The sequence below is a fragment of the Rhamphochromis longiceps genome, linkage group LG9 (genome assembly GCF_057381845.1).
Source record: "Rhamphochromis longiceps isolate RC_006_pf linkage group LG9, R_longiceps_female_GT1.1, whole genome shotgun sequence".
NCBI classification, from domain to species: domain Eukaryota; kingdom Metazoa; phylum Chordata; class Actinopteri; order Cichliformes; family Cichlidae; genus Rhamphochromis; species Rhamphochromis longiceps.
In genome coordinates, this window is record NC_140565.1 from 20,140,133 (window position 1) to 20,158,647 (window position 18,515).

The 18,515-nt window shown below is 43.3% G+C and overlaps 2 protein-coding genes across 5 annotated transcripts in view; both read left to right on the plus strand.

Annotated features, from left to right (window-relative positions):
* Window positions 1-205: 205 nt before the first annotated feature.
* On the plus strand, window positions 206-9,776 carry LOC146662207 (suppressor of tumorigenicity 14 protein homolog). Of its 4 annotated transcripts, XM_085418698.1 has the most exons (20): window positions 206-407; window positions 940-1,123; window positions 1,235-1,359; window positions 2,417-2,484; window positions 2,590-2,783; window positions 2,910-3,005; window positions 3,319-3,538; window positions 3,660-3,802; window positions 3,916-4,013; window positions 4,150-4,259; window positions 4,355-4,488; window positions 4,823-4,927; window positions 5,093-5,200; window positions 5,294-5,407; window positions 5,491-5,610; window positions 5,710-5,893; window positions 5,967-6,074; window positions 6,141-6,238; window positions 6,319-6,455; window positions 8,369-9,776. In XM_085418698.1, exons 1-20 carry the CDS (start codon window positions 327-329, stop codon window positions 8,534-8,536), a joined length of 2,595 nt encoding a protein of 864 aa, XP_085274824.1. In that variant the 5' UTR covers window positions 206-326; the 3' UTR covers window positions 8,537-9,776. The 4 variants fall into 4 exon arrangements, with proteins under 4 accessions (XP_085274824.1, XP_085274823.1, XP_085274825.1 ...); XM_085418697.1 differs by having other exon boundaries at window positions 5,967-6,238; XM_085418699.1 differs by having other exon boundaries at window positions 268-407; window positions 944-1,123; window positions 5,967-6,238; window positions 8,369-9,775.
* Window positions 9,777-10,162: 386 nt separating this feature from the next.
* flt1 (fms related receptor tyrosine kinase 1) overlaps window positions 10,163-18,515 on the plus strand; it is a 48,798-nt gene continuing 40,445 nt past the window's right edge. The window contains exons 1-4 of the mRNA XM_085418691.1: window positions 10,163-10,779; window positions 13,320-13,416; window positions 14,209-14,414; window positions 16,048-16,172. Coding sequence (XP_085274817.1) covers window positions 10,722-10,779; window positions 13,320-13,416; window positions 14,209-14,414; window positions 16,048-16,172 — 486 coding nt within the window. The 5' untranslated portion in view covers window positions 10,163-10,721. The remainder of the gene's footprint in view (window positions 10,780-13,319; window positions 13,417-14,208; window positions 14,415-16,047; window positions 16,173-18,515) is intronic.

Genomic DNA, 18,515 nt, shown 5'->3' on the forward strand with positions numbered 1-18,515 from the left:
CTCCCACATACACAGCAAGGAAGTTTGCCCACAATATCTGTCGCACGGATGGTTGTGCGGATCGTACCCTTTCATAGTGCTCTCATTGTGCCCGCACTGCATTCTGGGGCTCCGTGTGACACCTGCCGCCAGGTTCAGGTAAATGGGAGGCAGTGAATGCCCGCTGCGTCCAAGCCCCCTCGGGTCAGGTTTCGGTGTGGGGATTTTTTTCCCCCTTCTTTTTTTTTTCCAGAGGAAGCGACAGCGGGGATTTCCTCTCTCTCCATCGTTTCTATGCCCGGGGTATTGTTGCATATCGCCTCTCCGGAGCTAAACGGGACAGTGCTATGTGGACTCTCCCCAAAAGCAAGATTTGTGAAGTGTACTGCGTCTCCGGGCATGGACACTCAGGCTACACTGCTCCACAGGTAAGCCATCAGTGCGTCTCTTTGAAACCTTTCTGCGAGAACTGTTTTTTCAGCATATTGTAACTCTTTAAGTCCGTCTGCTTGTTTCACCCCCTTTTTATTCCCCCAATACAAAAGGGCTGCATACTATTTAGAGTCCATCAGACTCTTACTTATGATTCCTCTTAAGTGTAAAATCTTGCTCTAGATGTCTCTGGGTCCCATTCTTATGAATGTCCACATCCGAGTGGGCCACTTGATTGAGTTGCTGACACTGCACAGCCAGGCCGTGGGAAAGCAGACCACTCCAGCCACTCTTTGTCTGCTTCCCTGGGGGAAACCTGCCAAGTCCTTAAATGTCTTAGTAGATCTTTTAATCTGAAGGATGTTCTCCATTGCTCTCTGAAAATCAGCATCTGGCTCAGTCAAATGTTGTTCTACTGACTTTGTGGTATATAGATTTCATTTTCTTTACCATGAAAATAACAATTAGAAGCAATTTGAGACATAAAAACCTTGTATGATATTTGAGTCGTGTCCTTGTCTTTGAAAGGGAGAAGGGAACTTAAAGCCCTCCCATTCACTGAGCCCCCCCACGAAGCCTGAGGAGCAGGCAGAAGAGAATGTGGAGGGGGTAAAAGCTCCAGTGTGTGATTCCTGGAGGAGATGGATGTTGGGTCTCTTGCCTTTCTTTCCCTTTATTGCAGCCATTGCACTGACACTCCACTACTTAACATGTGAGTACGGAGCTGCAGGAGATTTTTCTGGTCCATTCCTTTGGTGTTAAATGTTATTTATTTTGAGTCGCACGGTGCACCTGTCTCAAATCTCCCCCTCCTGCTCCACAGCTCCGCCTTGCTCAGTGTTCTTTCTCGGAGGCAGCGTGGAGTTCCCAAACCTGAGCTTCTCCTCGGAGCTGGCTGACTCCACCTCCCCTCAGTTCCGCCTGCAGGCTCAGGCTTTGAACCATTATGTAAGTGGAACGGCGATCCTGTCTGTCACTGCCTCCCCTCTGAATGACACTTTAGAGTGCTGCTTGACCTTCCTGCCCCTGGGCTGGAGCTGATCTTGTTGTTGTTGCTCTGACTTTGATATCCTTCTCTACAGCAGGTTACTGCTTCTTTTTATGTCGCACATTCAAAACACAGCCGCTCTCCTCCTCCTCCTCTGTCCTTGCTTTCTTATTTGTAGAGTTTCTCCTTATCTACTTCAGCCTCCCATCTCCGCTCTTTTTTTTCTGCACACCACTTTCTTCTGCCCCTTTCTCTTTCTCTCGCTGGTAGTGTTAAATGTAAAGCTGTAACAAGAGCTGGGCACAGTGTGTGTGCAGGTTCCTGAGACCCCCGGGGGACAGGGCCATTTCAGGGCTGAAGACAAGCCCAGTATTTGTGAGCCTAGCTAGCCTCAGGCAGCAAGAGTGAGAGGAAGAGCAGGCCCTCAATAAAAACGTTGTCTGTGTTGCTTTCACACAATCAGCTACTCTGTGCACCGGACACTACAGAGAGCAGGTGAACCTCTGTTTGATGCTGGGGTTAAGAGCTAGAGACAGGGCAGTAGGGTAATCTGGAATGACAGAAGGGCCGAGGGAGATATGATTAGATTTTTGGAGCAGAAGGTCAGGTATATAGCAGTGGATCTGACAGTAAATTGATAGGTGAAAATTCCCCCAAACACTGCAGTACCATAGTTTAACATCCCTGTAAGCAGCTGCAATGGCAATTTAGCTTCTTTGTTAAGTGGTCACAGTATCTCTGTGGCCATCTGTTCATTAAAGAACAGGTGAACTGAAGGCCAAGAGCCAATACCACCCAGTATCTTACCTCTTCACAGCGGGCAGGAAGGGACACAAAGGAGCTCTGTGCAGCTCAGAGTCAGCACGCACACATGAAGAGTCTCATACACACAAACAAGAACAAAGCATTTGCACAACCAGGTGTATTTTCATGTCACCTCAGTGGAAAAAGCCATCTCGCGTGCAATTTGTGATGTCACCCCCCCACACCTTTATTTTTTTTTTTTTAAAAACGCAGTTCTCAGACCTCTACAAGTCCTCTCCGTGGAGCCCTTACCACGTACGCTCAGGAATTACTGCCTTCAGGTATGCTACACCTAAACAAAATCTGCTTGTGTGTTGCAACGGTTCTTGCATGCCAAGAACATACATGACAGCAGCACGCTGAGATCCAACCTCTGTGTGTGATAGTGAAGGAGCAGAAGGGCTCACCGTCTTCTACTGGAGTAAATTCTCTGCCCCAGACAATGTTGCGATGGAAATTCAGACCTCCAGCCCAGAGAGGCTTCAGCGGCGGCTTCCCGGGAGCAACAAGATTCAGCGGGAAAGCCGCAACGAGCAGCGCTACTTTATGCAGCAAGATGATGACATACTTCACTTACTGGGTAGATAAAGTACTTTTACTGCAAAATGATTTTCTTTTAAACAGAAATAACATAGTTAGACTTTCATAAATGCCTAATTTTATACCCAAGTTTTAGATTTTTGATGCTTGATTTGTTTCTTTTTAGGTTTGGACCCTGACGACTTTGATCCAGATGAAAGATCTGACAAAATCAAAAATCCAAATAGTATCCAGGGCGGGAAATGGCAGCTTGGCTTCCAAGGTGAGGACAGTACTCTTCTGGCTTGACACTTTAAAACTCCTAAGTCTGTTTTGGTGAGTCAAACATTTCTGAGAATTCCCTGCTTTTCCATGCAAGTACACAGAAAACCAGAAGGGGCAGAGCACAAGTGCAGACATCAGATACGACACTGATTAAGTCAGACAAAGCAGGAAAGGTGGAGTTGCTTTGTAAAGGAGCTTAAATGTGCACTAACTGTATAAATAGTATGCTTTGCTCTTCTGTGTAAGTGTGTGTGTGAGAGAGATCTAATCTGACTCACAACATCAGCATCATTATCATTTCCACTGTCTAGCCATGTCCTTTGACCTCTATGCCAAATATGGTAACAACCGCACCCTGAGCCTTGTGAGTCCCAAGAAGCCATACTACCAGTGGAGACTTCGTGTGCCCTCGGGTCACGTGGTTCGACTGGTTGTCCTCACCCTTCATGGCGCCACACCAGGAAGCTGCACCACTCACAAGCTCTCTGCATATGACTTCTTACTTCCTTTACAGAACAAGATAATCGCCAGGTAAAGAGCATTTTATGAGCTTTGATATTTGTGTACACGCAGTAGTAACTGATAAGTAACATTTATTTTTATTCATTTAACTTGGTTCCGTCTCTAAAAATGATGCGCGTGACTGCTGCAGGTGGTGTGGGCTGCCTATTTCGGGCTCATCTCCGGTTATGAAGCTGACATCCTCTGGGAATGTGATGCTAGTCACGTTCTCTTTCAGCAGACAGAGGGATGGAGCCATCTTTAAAGCTTACTTCCAGGCCATCCCAAAAGCAGGTTTGAGTGCTCTCACACAGACATATAAAAATCTAATTTCATTTTGAATTGCATACATAATTACATATGTGTGTACTTTGTGCACTTATCCACGTCACCATCTTCCTGGGCAGGTTGTGGAGGGTCAATTTCCTCCTGGAATGGCTCTATTTCCTCACCCTACTACCCTTCCTATTATCCTCCCAATATAGACTGCATATGGACACTGAGGGTGAGCTACATAAAAATGTTTGTGTACATACACAGAGTGTGTGCATGTGTTAGGAAACAATGGAATATTCTTCTGTAGCCTGTTGACATTCCAGCATCGCAATACTTTCCTTAATAATCTCTGGTTACTTCCTCAGGTGCCATTACCAGGATATCTGATCTCCATAACTATCGTGACAATGGACATTCAGGATTCTCTATCATCAGACGGCTGTGAGAAGGACTGGCTGGACATCGGAGGAGTGAAGTAAGCTGATTATAACTCCTGGTGTGTTTTATCTCCATGTTTTGGAGCATGCTTAAGAGTTAAAAGTGAAACTCCTCATTTTACTGTATCTTCAGATTGTGCAATCCAGTGTCAAACAGCGGCAAAAAGCGAGTCTACTCCTCTCCTCTCACCCTCCACTTCCACTCTGATGAATCTCTCACCAACAAGGGCTTCTACTTGCTATACCGAGCCTTCGCCCCAGAGGGAAGTAAGTGAAACTGAATGCTTTCACTATAAGTAGATATTACTCTTTATTTCTTAGAGCTGTAGATCCCTACTAAGGCTGTAATTAAGTTATTTTTGTCCAGATTTACACTGGGCTTTCCTTCACTATCATAAAAATTCCTTAGTTGTAAATATCTGAAGTGGTCCTGATTGCATAATGTAAAATTTAGTTTCATCCCCTGTAAACTCCTGAAAAATTCCCATCTTTTGTTACTGCACAAAGTGTTGTTATTTCGTTATTATATGGTTGGTTTGAGTTCTTCCTCTAATTTATGTTTTTGTGGTTTTTTAAAAATTTCTTTGCTGTCTGTCATTAGCGTGCCCTCGCCAGTTTCGCTGTGGAGATAGTCGCTGTATCCCTCTGAAGAAGGTGTGCGATGGAGTAAAGGACTGCTCAGACGGACGGGACGAGGCTAAATGCTGTAAGTATTGTTGCCTAAGTCCTGTGCGCTGTCCTCACACGCTTAATCTTGTATTCTTTGTTTTGGGATCTCTGGTTTGAATTATGTTTATACATCTTGATGCAGATATAGACACAAACCCTGGTTTAGACCCACATTTATTTGTGCTCTGTATCAAACCTTTAGCATCCTGCAAGCCTGGGGAACTGTTGTGTGGGAACAACCAGTGCAAACCTCAAAGCCAGTGTGTCAGTCAGAGCATTTGTGCGGACAGCAGTGAGGAGGGCAGCTGTGGTGAGCAGAAAACACCGCCGCTCTTTTAATACCTTCATATGTCAGTGTTTTGTTCGGTCATGTGTTTCATGCTGCCTTCTGTTTGCTTTTCAGGAGGTAAATGTTACCACGTCTGTCCCAACAAGGTGTGTTTGTCTAAGTCGTCTGTGTGTGATGGTGTCATTGACTGCAAAGACCGCAGCGATGAGCTCAACTGCACCAGAGCATGTGAGTGCTTATGATGTCACAGTTATGGTTTAGTGCAACAGTGTGCTCTTAAAAAATAATATTACAACCTTCGTTCTGTTTAGATGTTAAAGGCTGCTCCTCATCCTCCTACAAATGTGCCAATGGGAAGTGTGTCAGTAAGGTCAACCCGGAGTGTGACGGCGTTAAAGACTGCTACGATGGCTCTGATGAGCTGCGCTGTGGTACAGGAATTGCTCAAGTACCACACCTCATACCGCTGTACTTGCTCATTAAAATACAGGCTCTAACATCTTCATATGTGTTCCTTATCTATTCCTCAGGCTGTGGAACCAGGCCCAAAAAACGCACCAAGATAGTGGGAGGGAGTGACGCCGTAGCTGGGTCATGGCCATGGCAGGTCAGCCTCCAGATGGATCGCTACGGGCATGTCTGTGGAGCCACGCTGGTCTCAAACCGCTGGCTTATCTCTGCTGCTCATTGTTTCCAGGACTCTGATGCCATTAAGTAAGAAAACTACAGAGAACCTTATGTTGATGATTCATATATAAGCACTTTATTTAAGCGCAGTGTATCCTAGATACTCAGATGCACATGCGTGGCGTGCATACATGGGAATGCGTGTGATGACCACAGGAAACCAAGGAGCAGCCACCAGACCGATCCGCCGCATCCTCCTCCACCCACAGTATGACCAGTTCACGTCTGATTATGACATCGCCCTCCTCGAGCTCAGCGCACCTGTTTTTTTCAGTGACTTGGTGCAGCCTGTGTGCGTCCCCGCCTCCTCTCACACTTTCACCACAGGGACCAGCTGCTATGTCACAGGTTGGGGAGTTCTTATGGAGGATGGTAAGCACTCATAATTGAATAGAAATATGCAAATTTTACTTAATTTTACTGGAAACTTTGACTGTTTCTGTGGATTGTAGGTGAATTAGCCTCTCGCCTACAAGAGGCCTCGGTGAAGATCATAAATAGAAGCACCTGCAACAAGTTGTATGATGACGCCGTCACTCCCAGGATGCTTTGTGCTGGGAATCTGCAGGGAGGTGTGGATGCATGTCAAGTGAGTGTGTATGGATTTTATGGAAAACATTGCACTGGTTTCTTAAGAAATTTCAAAACTTTCTTTTTAGTCTTAACCAGAAATGGTTTAAGATACTTTCTTGGAGTATTTCCAAGAAATCTTATCTAAACCATACAAGAGAAATCTACTTCCTCAGTGTCTTTTTGCTAATCACATGCTGCTTCCTATGATTTCTTGTGTAAAGACTCCTCTATTTAGCCAACTAACCACTTCTGGCGTGAAAACAAATAAAATTGTGCTCACGAGATATAAAATAGTAGAGAATTGGTTTCACATGCCTTATTTAACAGCGTTATTCCTCATGTTATCATCAGATAATCAGTGCAGATAATCATTTAGTCTCTGCAGAAAGTGCTACACAGCTGTCAGGGTTTTACAGGAACTTTCATGTTTGTGGTGAGTGTCACAATTTCACCTCCACAATTTTAGAAGTCTAAGCATTTTTTGTACACACACATTATTATAGTGATTTACGAACAATGCCAGTAATTTCAGCAAACGCTAACATGAGCTGAAGTTTAGTTTGTTGATTCAGGCTGATCATATATATGGAGATTCTAAATATCACATTACAGTTTAGAATTAGAATTAGAATTAGAATTCAACTTTATTGTCATTGCACATGCACGGGTACAGGGCAACGAAATGCAGTTTGCATCCATCCAGAAGTGCTTAGTGATATAGATATATTACAATATATATTAGCAATAATATAGATATGCAAGTATATTACAGAAATGGGTCTATTATGTTATAATGTACACGGTATGAAGTATGTTGTGAATATTCTATAACTATAAGTATGTACAGGCTGTAGTGAGTACAAGCTATGTACAGGATATGGACAGGATATAAATATGAAAAACTATACAGAATATGAAATAAATAACTTTACAGGAATCTGAGATATACAGCTATACAGAACTATGCAAGTTGTAAACAGTTGTAGGGTTAAAAATTATCGTATGTACAGAATGATTGTTTACACAGGGCTATACAGTAGTGCAGTTAAGGTAAGTGAGGGTGTGGATAATTTCTACAGAGGCTATATAAAGTGCTAGTGGTTGTGAGTGGTGGTTCACTCCATGTGTCCAAATATCATGTCACATTTGACCTCTGACCTCACTTTTACATTTCACATCTGCCTTTCTTTCAAGTTGACCCTAAAATGTGTGACATCTTTAAAGAAAGTGTTGGCAAGAGAAGAAGACTGAGCTCCCTAGTTAGCTAAAAATATACTGAAGTTTAATATAATAAATAATAAAATAAAACTTAAGTTTTTCATGTCCTTTTATTTAGAAATCAATGCCTATTATCCATTACTTACTCCTCCATAACGTTTGTGGAATCTTTCATCCTACCCTTACCTGACTTTCTCTTCATTACAAACTTCTTTTTTATCTGAAAATCATCAAAGATCAAATAAAAAAATACATACAGCAGATCTGAGCTTCACTATGGTGCTTTTTAAACTGGGCTGTTTAAAGGGTCGTTTCACCTAGAATTCCTAATAATGACTGTCTTCTCAAAAAGCTTTTCAAGCTCAGTCTGTCTGAAACCGGAAGTAACTTATATTAGGGAGCTTGTGCTATAACTCATAAAACAGCTGCATCAAAGAAACAAACATCAATCCCTGACGAAGGCATTTAGGAAATACCCGATGTTTGTGAGTATTTAGTTAGCCACTTACCTGGTAAAGTAAATCTAAGAGTGTCAAAGTTGCTGCTAATGTTTGCGACAGCTAGTTACCATCCTCCGTGTTGTCTAATCCTCGGGTGTTGAAGCTTAAAAGTTATGAGCAGATATAAAACGCCCTGGAGGAATTTTTGACTGCTTCCTCTTTATGATCTTTATGTTTGTGTCTACATGCTTATCGGTGTGTGTGTCCTCAGGGTGACTCTGGGGGTCCATTAGTGTGTCTGGAGCGAGGCAGGCGGTGGTTCCTGGCGGGAATCGTGAGCTGGGGCGAGGGCTGTGCCAGGCAGAACCGCCCCGGCGTCTACACACAGGTGGTCAAATTCACCGACTGGATTCGTCAGCAGACCAAGGGACAGGTCTGACCAATCAAACGTCTTACTCACGTGAACTACACGACAGAGCTAATGCACAGGAAGGAGGTTTCAGACCTGAAGTCTGTCTTCAGATTGTCGTCATGACGGATGGCAACACAATGAGTCAGTTTTTGGCAGTGTGTCCAAGGCATTGGGCCAGTGGGGGTATCATCCCTGTTCCAAACCTTGCTGCTTCCTCATATTCCTCAAACAACTGCAGCAATGTTGCATGGACAAAAAAGAAAAAAATCTGATCTTAAGCTGATTATCGATTCGTTTGTTTTGGCTTGTTGCATTTAAACGTTAACATTGGAATCCAAGACAAACAATGTCACTCAAGAAACTAGTCCAGCTACATAAATTGCTCGCTCTAGAGCCGTGGAAGGCTCTGCAGCCTGCAACTTGCTTTATGAATTACACTCCCAAGTTCCCATCAAGAGGCTGTTTTTTCTTTTCAGTTTTTTTTACATTTGGTGAAGTTCCCTGTAAAAGTCTTCACATTTGGCACCAAACACCAGCCTGTCGCAATCACACAGGCTGGTACGCATCAGGTTTCAGAGCAGATCTGAGGTGGGCTACATTATCCTGTGCGTGTAAATGTTGCCAATTACTTCCTGTTTTTCCATTCACAGCTACATTGTTCACTGCAGAAACAAACCGTGTCCTGTGCTGCATGCAGTCTTATTGTGAAAAGAGTTCTTTCTCGAACAATACATGTAACCCTGTATTTTTGCATTACCCCGTGTACTGTATGCTACTGGATGTGTTCACAGCTCACTCTGAGTTTAAGAGTTGTTCTTGTACTGTATATGTACGTCTGTGCATTTGTATATCCCACAGTAATAGCTTTATGTGCGGTATATGCTGTAACTGTAGATAAGAGAACAGTCCATCCATAGTAGGTGCTTTTCAGTTTTACTGTGATTTAATTTATCTTAACGGTGCCACTTTTATACTTTATGTCCTATTAAAAAGCCTCCACATTAAACCTGAGGACCCAGTAAGATTACCATTACCAGACCTAAGTGAGCCTTTCTATGCAGACACTTAAGAGTTTGGTCCATTTCTCCATCCTCATTCAGCTCACCCCACCACCCAGTGGACAAGCTGTGCCATTACAATGTGCCATGTACAATATCCCCTGAAGAAATGAAGAATAAAAAAACTGCAATTTACATCATTGTTAAATAATCCATTTCCCTTTATATTAAAGACACATTATCAATGCAGAACCATCTTTTTTCTTTGTTTTTGTATCTCTTATTACATAATTTATTTGCTTTGCTGTTAAGATAAATCAATGAAATTTGCTGTTTCAGTCCACTGAATTTAATTTTGAACATTCCTGTTGCTTCAGAAATAATTAATTTCTTTTGTTTTTGTTTTTTGGGGGGGTTTGTTGTGGTTTTGTTTGTTTGTTTTTTACTGAAATGCACCTGTACTACAGTTTGAAGGAAACGTGAGTGACTTTCCTTTAGTGGTGAGACCAGATTTTCTCCAGTAGTGGAATGTTTGGCACCTTCCGCAGAGCACTTTTTTTAAAAAAAAAATGGCGATCAGTTCACTATTCGTTTACCAATGCCTACGTGCTGATCATCCCGTTTACCAGCCCTGGGTACTGACAAGATATACGCAAGCGGCTGATCAGTGCGCATCATTTCCAGTGAAGCGTAAACGTCCCGTCGGAAAATAGCGCATGTAGACTCTTGGCTTAGGAACAAAAAGTGAATGTCCAATCCGAAGTGTGAAAAATCCGAGGAAACAGAGTTTTGATTTTTCTTATATTAGAAAAATATAACATTTAGCAGGTTTTACTACATGGGACAGCTGAAATGGGACCGCTGTTGCGCGCGCTGGGTGTGTCACTGGACGTAACGGAAGCCGTCTATCCGGTGGGTGCACTGTGGGAACAGTATAAAGCCGCACCACAATCCGAAACGATGGGAAAAAGTTGCACTGGAGCTCAAGCGCGGTGTCCTGTTGCGTGATCTCCCGCAGATAAACTCAGGAAACTGTCTCCCATTCGGTGATCCTCAGCTCAGAGCGCAGCAGTCAACCGCGCTGTGCTGCGTTTGTAGTCCGGTGGAGAGAAAAGAAACAGAAGGGGGGGGGGGAAAGGAGCCACAGCAGGAATACAACTTCTTTCATGCGTTATTTTATTTGAAAGCGCAAAGCTGCTTCGGAGTCTCCAGACATGATGAATTTTATTCTCTTCTCCCTGCTGTTTGGATTTTATGGTGTTCTAGCAAAAGGTAAGTAACTGGGTCAGTTTTGCAGATGTTACGGGCGCACAGAGTGCGTGCAGCAAGGATAACTGCTAATTTACACAGACCTGCGCTAATTTACAGTCAAGGAAACTTGTTTGTAATAGTTAGTTAATTAGAGCCAAAATCCTTCATGATCGTTATTTCTTGTAAACCTGACAAACCTAACAAAAATAAGTATTTCAACTAATCAAGGTAGAAAACAGACTGACAGCCAATCCCCCTTAATTATTGCGCTGCCGCTCCTCATTTATCGGCTTGTTGTGTCGCCGCTGTGGCTGCGTGTCTGAAGCTGTAAACCTCCTTTTGCGCTGAGGATGATAAGAGCCATATCCCACCCGGACACTTGTTTGGATAACCGGGACCCCTGTGGCCCGGCTCCTTGCCCGCATGGCCTCTGCTGAATGGATGCGCGCAGGCGTTGTTTCCTGAAGCTAGTGAGCTTGTCAATAATATAAATGGATGAGGGGTCAAAAACTCCTCTGAGCAGGAACCGATGTGAATTTGTGCTCATTGCTCAAACAGTCGCTAGGTTGCATTTATGGAGTCCAGTGGAAGCAGTTCAAGGAATAAAAAATGATGCGTCTACAGGTGCAAAATAGAATAGAGTAGAATCACCCTTTATTGTCACTGTACATGTTCAGCGAAACTGGCATATCAAATCGTGCGTTACATTAAGAGCTTGATCCGGGACATGGCATTTTTAAAAAGTTTTAATTTAATTGTTTTATTTTGCATACGGTGAATTTTAAAAGATGTCCTACACGTGTAACGACTTATTACATCACTTCTAGTTATCCTCGACTGTTCATGTGCTATTACTATTTAAAATTTTGTTTTTTCATTTTCCAAATGCATCATGGCGTTTGTTTTAAATCTGTCACTGAAACAAAAACTCCACCAATTATTTCCTGCTGGATGACAAGTAAAACACGCACATACATGCATACCTGTACTTAATCCATATGTACATATATAGCAGTGTAATACAGAGAAAGGAAGAAGTATAAAAAAGGTTCTGCATCAATATTTATTCAACTGAATGTGACAAATAACGTGAATCAGTCCAGAATAACTGCAGAAAATACATAATAATAATGATTAATACATAATATAAAATATAATGCATAATCAGCCGTTCTGAAAAACACCTTCTTACACAGAACAAACTAAATTCTTCATTTATTCACACCCCGCTGTCACTGTTACCTTTAATACATTATATTAATCAGAATTATTGGAGAGACTATTCTAGACTGGACCTCTCTATATCTGTTAGTATTTTAAAACTGATAATAAAATCATATGATCACATTTCACTACAGGTAAACAAATTCTTCATGTCGGCTGATTGTCTAGAAATCTTCATGCTCCTGAGATTTATTGCAGTGATGTAAATTTCAGCTCAAAGAGTTTACTATGTCCTCATTAATTTGTCTGAATTTCACCTTAGTATGCATCTGCATGTTTCTGTTCATGGCACTTTAAATATTTCATTGCCCTCAGGTGTTTGTTTTAGATTCCCTGGTACGTCAGTGTAATGAGCCTTTGTGGAAACTAACCACAGTACTTCCTGGTAATGGCAGTGATGTTGTAGTTAGGATTGCGAAATGCTTTCCTTTACCTGATAACACAGAAAGTGTGCTAATTAGACACTTGTTTAAACAGCTTGTTGAAAAGCTGGAGGAGATCCTTGACTTCCCCCTCCATCTTCCATTCTCCTGCCTGTGTGTGTGTATTTGCTGCCTCCTGTGAAACCCAAGGAAGTAGCATAGGAAGTGTTAGCAGTATGAGTAATACTAGATACTGTGCTCAATGGGGGATCCACTGGGAACAATGATGCTGACAATGAAAGGCAATAATGGATTTAAGTGATAAATTCGCTAACTGCCCTAGCAGCAGTTTAACTGCTCACAGATCAGTGGAGGTGGTTCTTTATGAGCTGCTGTGCGAGGAGGAGTCCGAGTGAAGGACGGGCTTCCCTGAATGATGTTTCCTCTGTTGTTTTGAGGAAGGAAGGGTGGACAGTCTTTATCTCTCATTAATAAACCTCAGCGATGAAGTGGAGAAATGCCTTTATTTGATAAACAAGAGGGACACTGCTTACGCATTTCCACAAAACTTCTTAAGTGGGTTTAGCGAGGAGATGTGAGCAGGGTCAGAGATGCTGATGGAGGACGTGCTGTGGAGGTGGGAATCACCCAGACTGGTTGGCATACCTTACAGGAAGTGTGTTATCTTTCAGGATTTCCCTAAAAGTGATTGAAAAGGGTTTTTCACTGTGTACGTCCCAACCACATGGACACTTGTCTCTACACCTGAATTAAGCAGTTAACCAGAGTCAACAAACTCAGTCCAGATGTACCCTTTTCACTTTGACATTTATAAGTTCTCCTTGACCTCTAACCTCTCTGGAGAGATCCATAGGTTAATAGATACTTGCTATGAGACAAACCACACTACAGGTCATTGGGTGTTGAACTGTTTCTATAAATTTACTCATCTTTTCGGCGCTCTGACCTCTGCAGATAAAGATCAGAAGGGGAGGTTCAGCGTCCCTCTCCTGGATGTCAAAACTCGGCAGCAGGTTCTGGATGCTAACCAGATGCTAACGCTCAACTGCAGGTGAGTTTCAGGTAGAGACGGAAACATTGTGATTTAAAATCTGTAATTCATTTTTTTAGTAAAGATGGTGGTAGAAGTGTAACTTCCTGGAGGAAAAAAGCCTTTTAAACTGTGTTCTATGAATGCAGTGTTTATGTGCTGATAGCCACTGAAATTAAAGTCAAGTTTGGATAACGTTATTAACTAACTGCCCAAAATAAGTATCCAGAAGTGTTTTGGGATGGGTGCCTGCTGCTAAGACTTAGAAGGATTTTGGTAGAGAGATCTGAGCCAGGCATCCGTAGTTTGGATAAAGGGCTGAACCTGGGTTGGGATTGAATGAGACAGTCACCATGACTGATATCTGGTTAAAGAAATCTCTTAATGAAGGCACAGAATTACGAAAACTCTTAAATAAACACTAGAACATTGAATAAAAATAAACCATCAGTTGTTGTGCAAGCACCTTACATCTTTCCCCCTACTTCTTGTTCCTCATTCTTTCCTCTCTAGCTTGAGCATCTCATAAAGCAGCTTAAAAGCATGAGTCAGTTTTTCCATTGAAACAATCTCTTCAACATTTACTAGTGATCCTTTTTCTAAATAAATTACAAGCACCTATTATTACGTGTTATTGCACGCTTACCACGTGCAGCTAAAACAGAATGAGATTGTAATGTATTATAAGTTCATTAGAGTCCAATATATATCTTCATCTTCCACACACATGTTGAAATCATCTTTGGATAAAGGGATACAGTTACAGTGATGTAAGCTGTAGAGGGTTACCAACTCACTGTAACTGTTGACCAGGGGTCGCTGGCAGCTGAGCTGGACGTTCCCAGCAGGCTTGGACAGAGATCAGGTGGACGTGAGTGAATCTCGCTGTGGAAGGACGAGCAAGCATTACTGCAGCCAGGTGAAAGTCAGCAGCATCCAGGCCCAGCACACCGGCCTGTTCCGCTGCAGGTACCAGGACAAACCCCATAAACAGACATCCATCTACGTTTATGTCACAGGTAAGACACCGCTACCCCGGGCACTTTTTTCTGTTTTGCGTTATGTTTTTTTTAATAGCTGTTTTTAGCCCGCTCATTGAGAAGCCCTTCACTCATTCACCCTGCCATGTGTATTGTTTGTAATGTCAGGTTAAACAGGATGCAGTGGGCGCTAAATACAGACCAATGCCAGTGAGCCAATTATATCTAAACACTGTTTGTCCTAACAACACATCCTTCTAGATGACTCTGGCACAGTTTCACTGCCCTCCTCCCCTGCCTCCCCCTTTTCTCATCCCAGGCCTACCTCCTTTTTGTCTATATATAAATTCTTCTTCTTCTTCTTCTTCTTCTTTTTTTTTTTTTACTTTCGTTTACGTGCTACTTCGAGGCCAGGAATAGCCCAGCTGCTGAAAGGCTCAGGCCCGGGCAGAGTTTCCCAGGGCATCAGCCTTATCTGCTCTGCTCAGCCTTGCTTGAAGCATCCTGTGCTTTGGGAAGGAGGGGAAGGGCTCGAAGGGGGTGTGCTGGGAGGGAATGTCGCTGTGTCTCTACAAGGTGGCGGCAGGGCGGTGTGTGGAAGTGTGTGTGTTTGTGTGTGTGTGTGTGAAGAGCTGAGAAGGATAAGATGAAGGGCAGTAGCTCAGGGGCAGAGGAGGCATGATGTCTGCCCAGCCAGCTCCTCCCTGTCCTGGAAGGTGACGCTGCTCAGTCTGCGCAATTATGAGGCAGAGTTGGGCTGGAAGCCAGGGTCACAGGGCACATTACTGTTTAGCCAACAGGACCCTCGGGAGCCATCAATCGCTCAGGTCACCATGTCCATTAAGCGTCAGACTTGGCCTGCAGCTCTGCTCAGACATTTGCCTCCCTCCCCGACTTCTCTATTAGGAATCAAAGCAGAAGAAGGAAGCCTCCAGGCTACTAGTCCTTGGGGTACTTTTGTTTGAATGTTCAGAGATTTGCTTTCCTTGAATAACACCCTATGGTCACAAACAATACAGCGAGCAACACCCACACCTTTGAATGGCACAGCGCTTTTACAGTAGTCGAGCCGAGAGGAGAAACACATGGAGAGCCGTTTGATTGCCTCCAAACAATCTGAGTGTTTATCGCTGACTACAGACAGTCATTTGCTGAATGGGTATTCAGTGAATGTTTAGGAGTGTGTGTCTGTTTGCTTTTGTTTGTTGTTGTTGAGACTGATATTGGAAGTGTGTTTGTGTGTGTGGGTGTGTCTTGTGCAAAGAGGCAGTTTCTATATATGTGCATGACTTTAAAAGTTGGCCCAAAATGATGAAAGGGATCTAAAAATGTGGAAACAGCAAGAGGAGTGATGCAAGAGCTTGTTTGGAAATTTATTTACGGGCCTGTCTTTCACTTTATACATGCATCATTAATGGGACCAGGATGCAATATGAAATGAATGCTAGCCAGTCGAGAACAAAACCAGGAACAAAAGGTCCAGATTTTCTGCTAGATTTAACAGACAGGTAGCCACAAAGGAGCCACTCTGCTAATGCATAATTTTAACCTTGACTCCCCCAATATTTTTTTTTAACATATCATATGTAAGAAAGACTCTTTATTCATGCATTTATTTTACACACTTAATATTGTACAATATGTGTCCCTGACCGCAGTGTTTGGGTTTCAGACAGCCAGCAGCTATTCGTGGAGGATGCAAATATGAGCCCAGACGTGTTGTACCTGAAGGAAAAGGAGCCACTGGTCATCCCCTGCCGGGTCACCAGCCCCAACGTCACCACAGAACTAGTAAAGGTTTGTGCAGGAGATGTGCTTTTTATCTACCAAGTGACTGAACACCTTTTAAATTTAATGCACTGTGCATGGGTGCAGAGACCTGCTCTGCATCACGATCCATGTTCTGATTGTGTTTGGGCACTCGTGTCACACTTTGTACTTCTTCGCTCAATCGCTCACGTTCCGTTCTCTGCACATCATCGTTGCTTTGCCCAGTTTTTTCAATCAGGCCTCACATATGCACGCGATACAGTGTTCAGTCATGTCTCCCTGTCCAGATCATTCGCCACATTGTTCTTATCTTGGCAGCCATTGCACTGTGGCGTGTGTGTCCGTTTGTTTGTGTCCGTCTGCGGATATGTGTGAAAGTGTGTGCGGATATGTTTGTGAGTGTTGGCGCTCGAGTGCTGAGTGAGGGGGAGAGCAGAGAGAGTAAAAGTGCAAACTATTTGCGGGTTAATCAAACGTGATTCCCTGCTCATGTCTTTAACATCTCTACCTGTTTTTGAGGGTTTTTACTGGGAACCACTGTTGGCACTGTTTTTACCTCTGGAGACAGGACATGGGGTCTGGAGTGCCCCACTGGCCACTGGCCAGCACCATTTCCCACATCTCACCCTCTACATCTTGTAGTAGGAACACTGGCTGCCAACTTCCTCCAACTGATGCTTTAAACAGCTGGACAGCCTGGTGGAGGAAGCAGAGGTGGCTACTGTTGGCCCCAATAGATCAAAGTAGAGTCTATTCTCTTTAATCAGGAGCATTCGTCATTAAAATGACGGTTTGTGCATCACTATTGGAAAATGATATCTACAGTCAACAAGTTATAAAACATACAGTACTGGCTCAGGTCGAGACAGTGAAAGAAGGCTAAGTAAGTGTTGGTTATTCTGCTTTTGGATGCACAAAACAGAAAGAATACATTGAAGATTAAAGGCAACCTCAGCAGTTTAGTACTGCACTTACAGTAAAGACACAGATTAGAAAGTGTGTAAAATTAGTCCAGCAGCAGCAGCAGCAGCATGGATTTATCTTTTTTTAAAAGTCAACTACACCTTTCATCATGAAAATGTCATGTTCATCCATCCACTCTTTGTTAAGCCCTTTAATTTCCCTCCATCTGCATTTGTGGAGGTCAGTGGCTGAAGCAGACTTTAATGCCAAAGTAAGAAATATTTCTTTAGATATTCTCTGTTTGGACCAGCACACCCAAAGCACTGACACATTAACAAAAGAGAAATATGAAGGAATTTTAGATTCTTGTGATTTAGAACACAGGAAGTCCAAAAAACTTGGACAAACTAAGCCGTGCATGTCACATCCACATTTGTCCTGCCTCCATCTCGGTGCTTGGATCAGCTAAGGTAATTATTCTAAAAATAGCTGTCCTCTTCTTCCTTGATATCCCTCCTCTTCCCCTCCAGTTTCTGGTCATAACCTGGAACCCACTCGCTGTCACTGGAGTGTTTTTTTCCTGGAAGGACTTTGCACTTTGCCTGCTTGTCTAATATGACCCTTCTCGAGAAGAACAATGCGCAGGAGGTTCTGCTCTCTCGCTCTAGCCGTGAAAGTGACCGGGAGGTGCGGGATCACGGGGTCGACAAGTCAAAAGTCTATATCCTGTAGTAACAGGATGCAAGGAGATGGACTGGAGTCACGTTTTTCATATCCTGCCTGACTCTTTTGCTCCTCCCCTTTTCCCTCCACTTTTTTCTTCATTTTTACCGATTCTCAGCATAGACACTGGAGTAAGAATGGCACACAGGGTGCTAGAGCTCACGGGCTGGGTGTCAATGAGTTCAGAAGAGGAAGAAGTGAGGAAGTATCTATTTTAAAGGCCTGGGACAGGAGAAGGAAGAGCTCAGTGCTGTCTCGGGGGGGTCACATCACTCTGGGAGGGGGATATCAACCAGTTCACATCAGGGGTGCACGAGAGGGGGAAACTGTTTGTGTGTGATGCTGGTGGAGGAGGGCTCTACCTGTTCCCTCGGGAGAGGGTGGGAGGCTTCCACCATGTCACAGAAACTCTAGTAAACATTTCCTTGTAGCAACTTCCAAGAAAACAACAAGGTTGTTCAGTTATACAAGGTAGACAAGAATTATAAAACAAACCCTGTGGGATTATAGGCAGCCTCATTCTTCTGGAGGTCTTTATCTGAAAGAAACTGCACAGCATCCCAGAGGACTTATCTCCCCCAAGCCCGAGGATGATCTGTCCATTGAAGTGAAAACAAAAGCTCAAATGACATCAAGTGCATGAATTTCTTGTTGTTCAGCAAACTTTTGGTTGTTGCTGCGTGATTGCCTGGCAGCATGACCACAGCATGAAGAAACTGGAGCTACCAAAAACCTGCTGGGGCT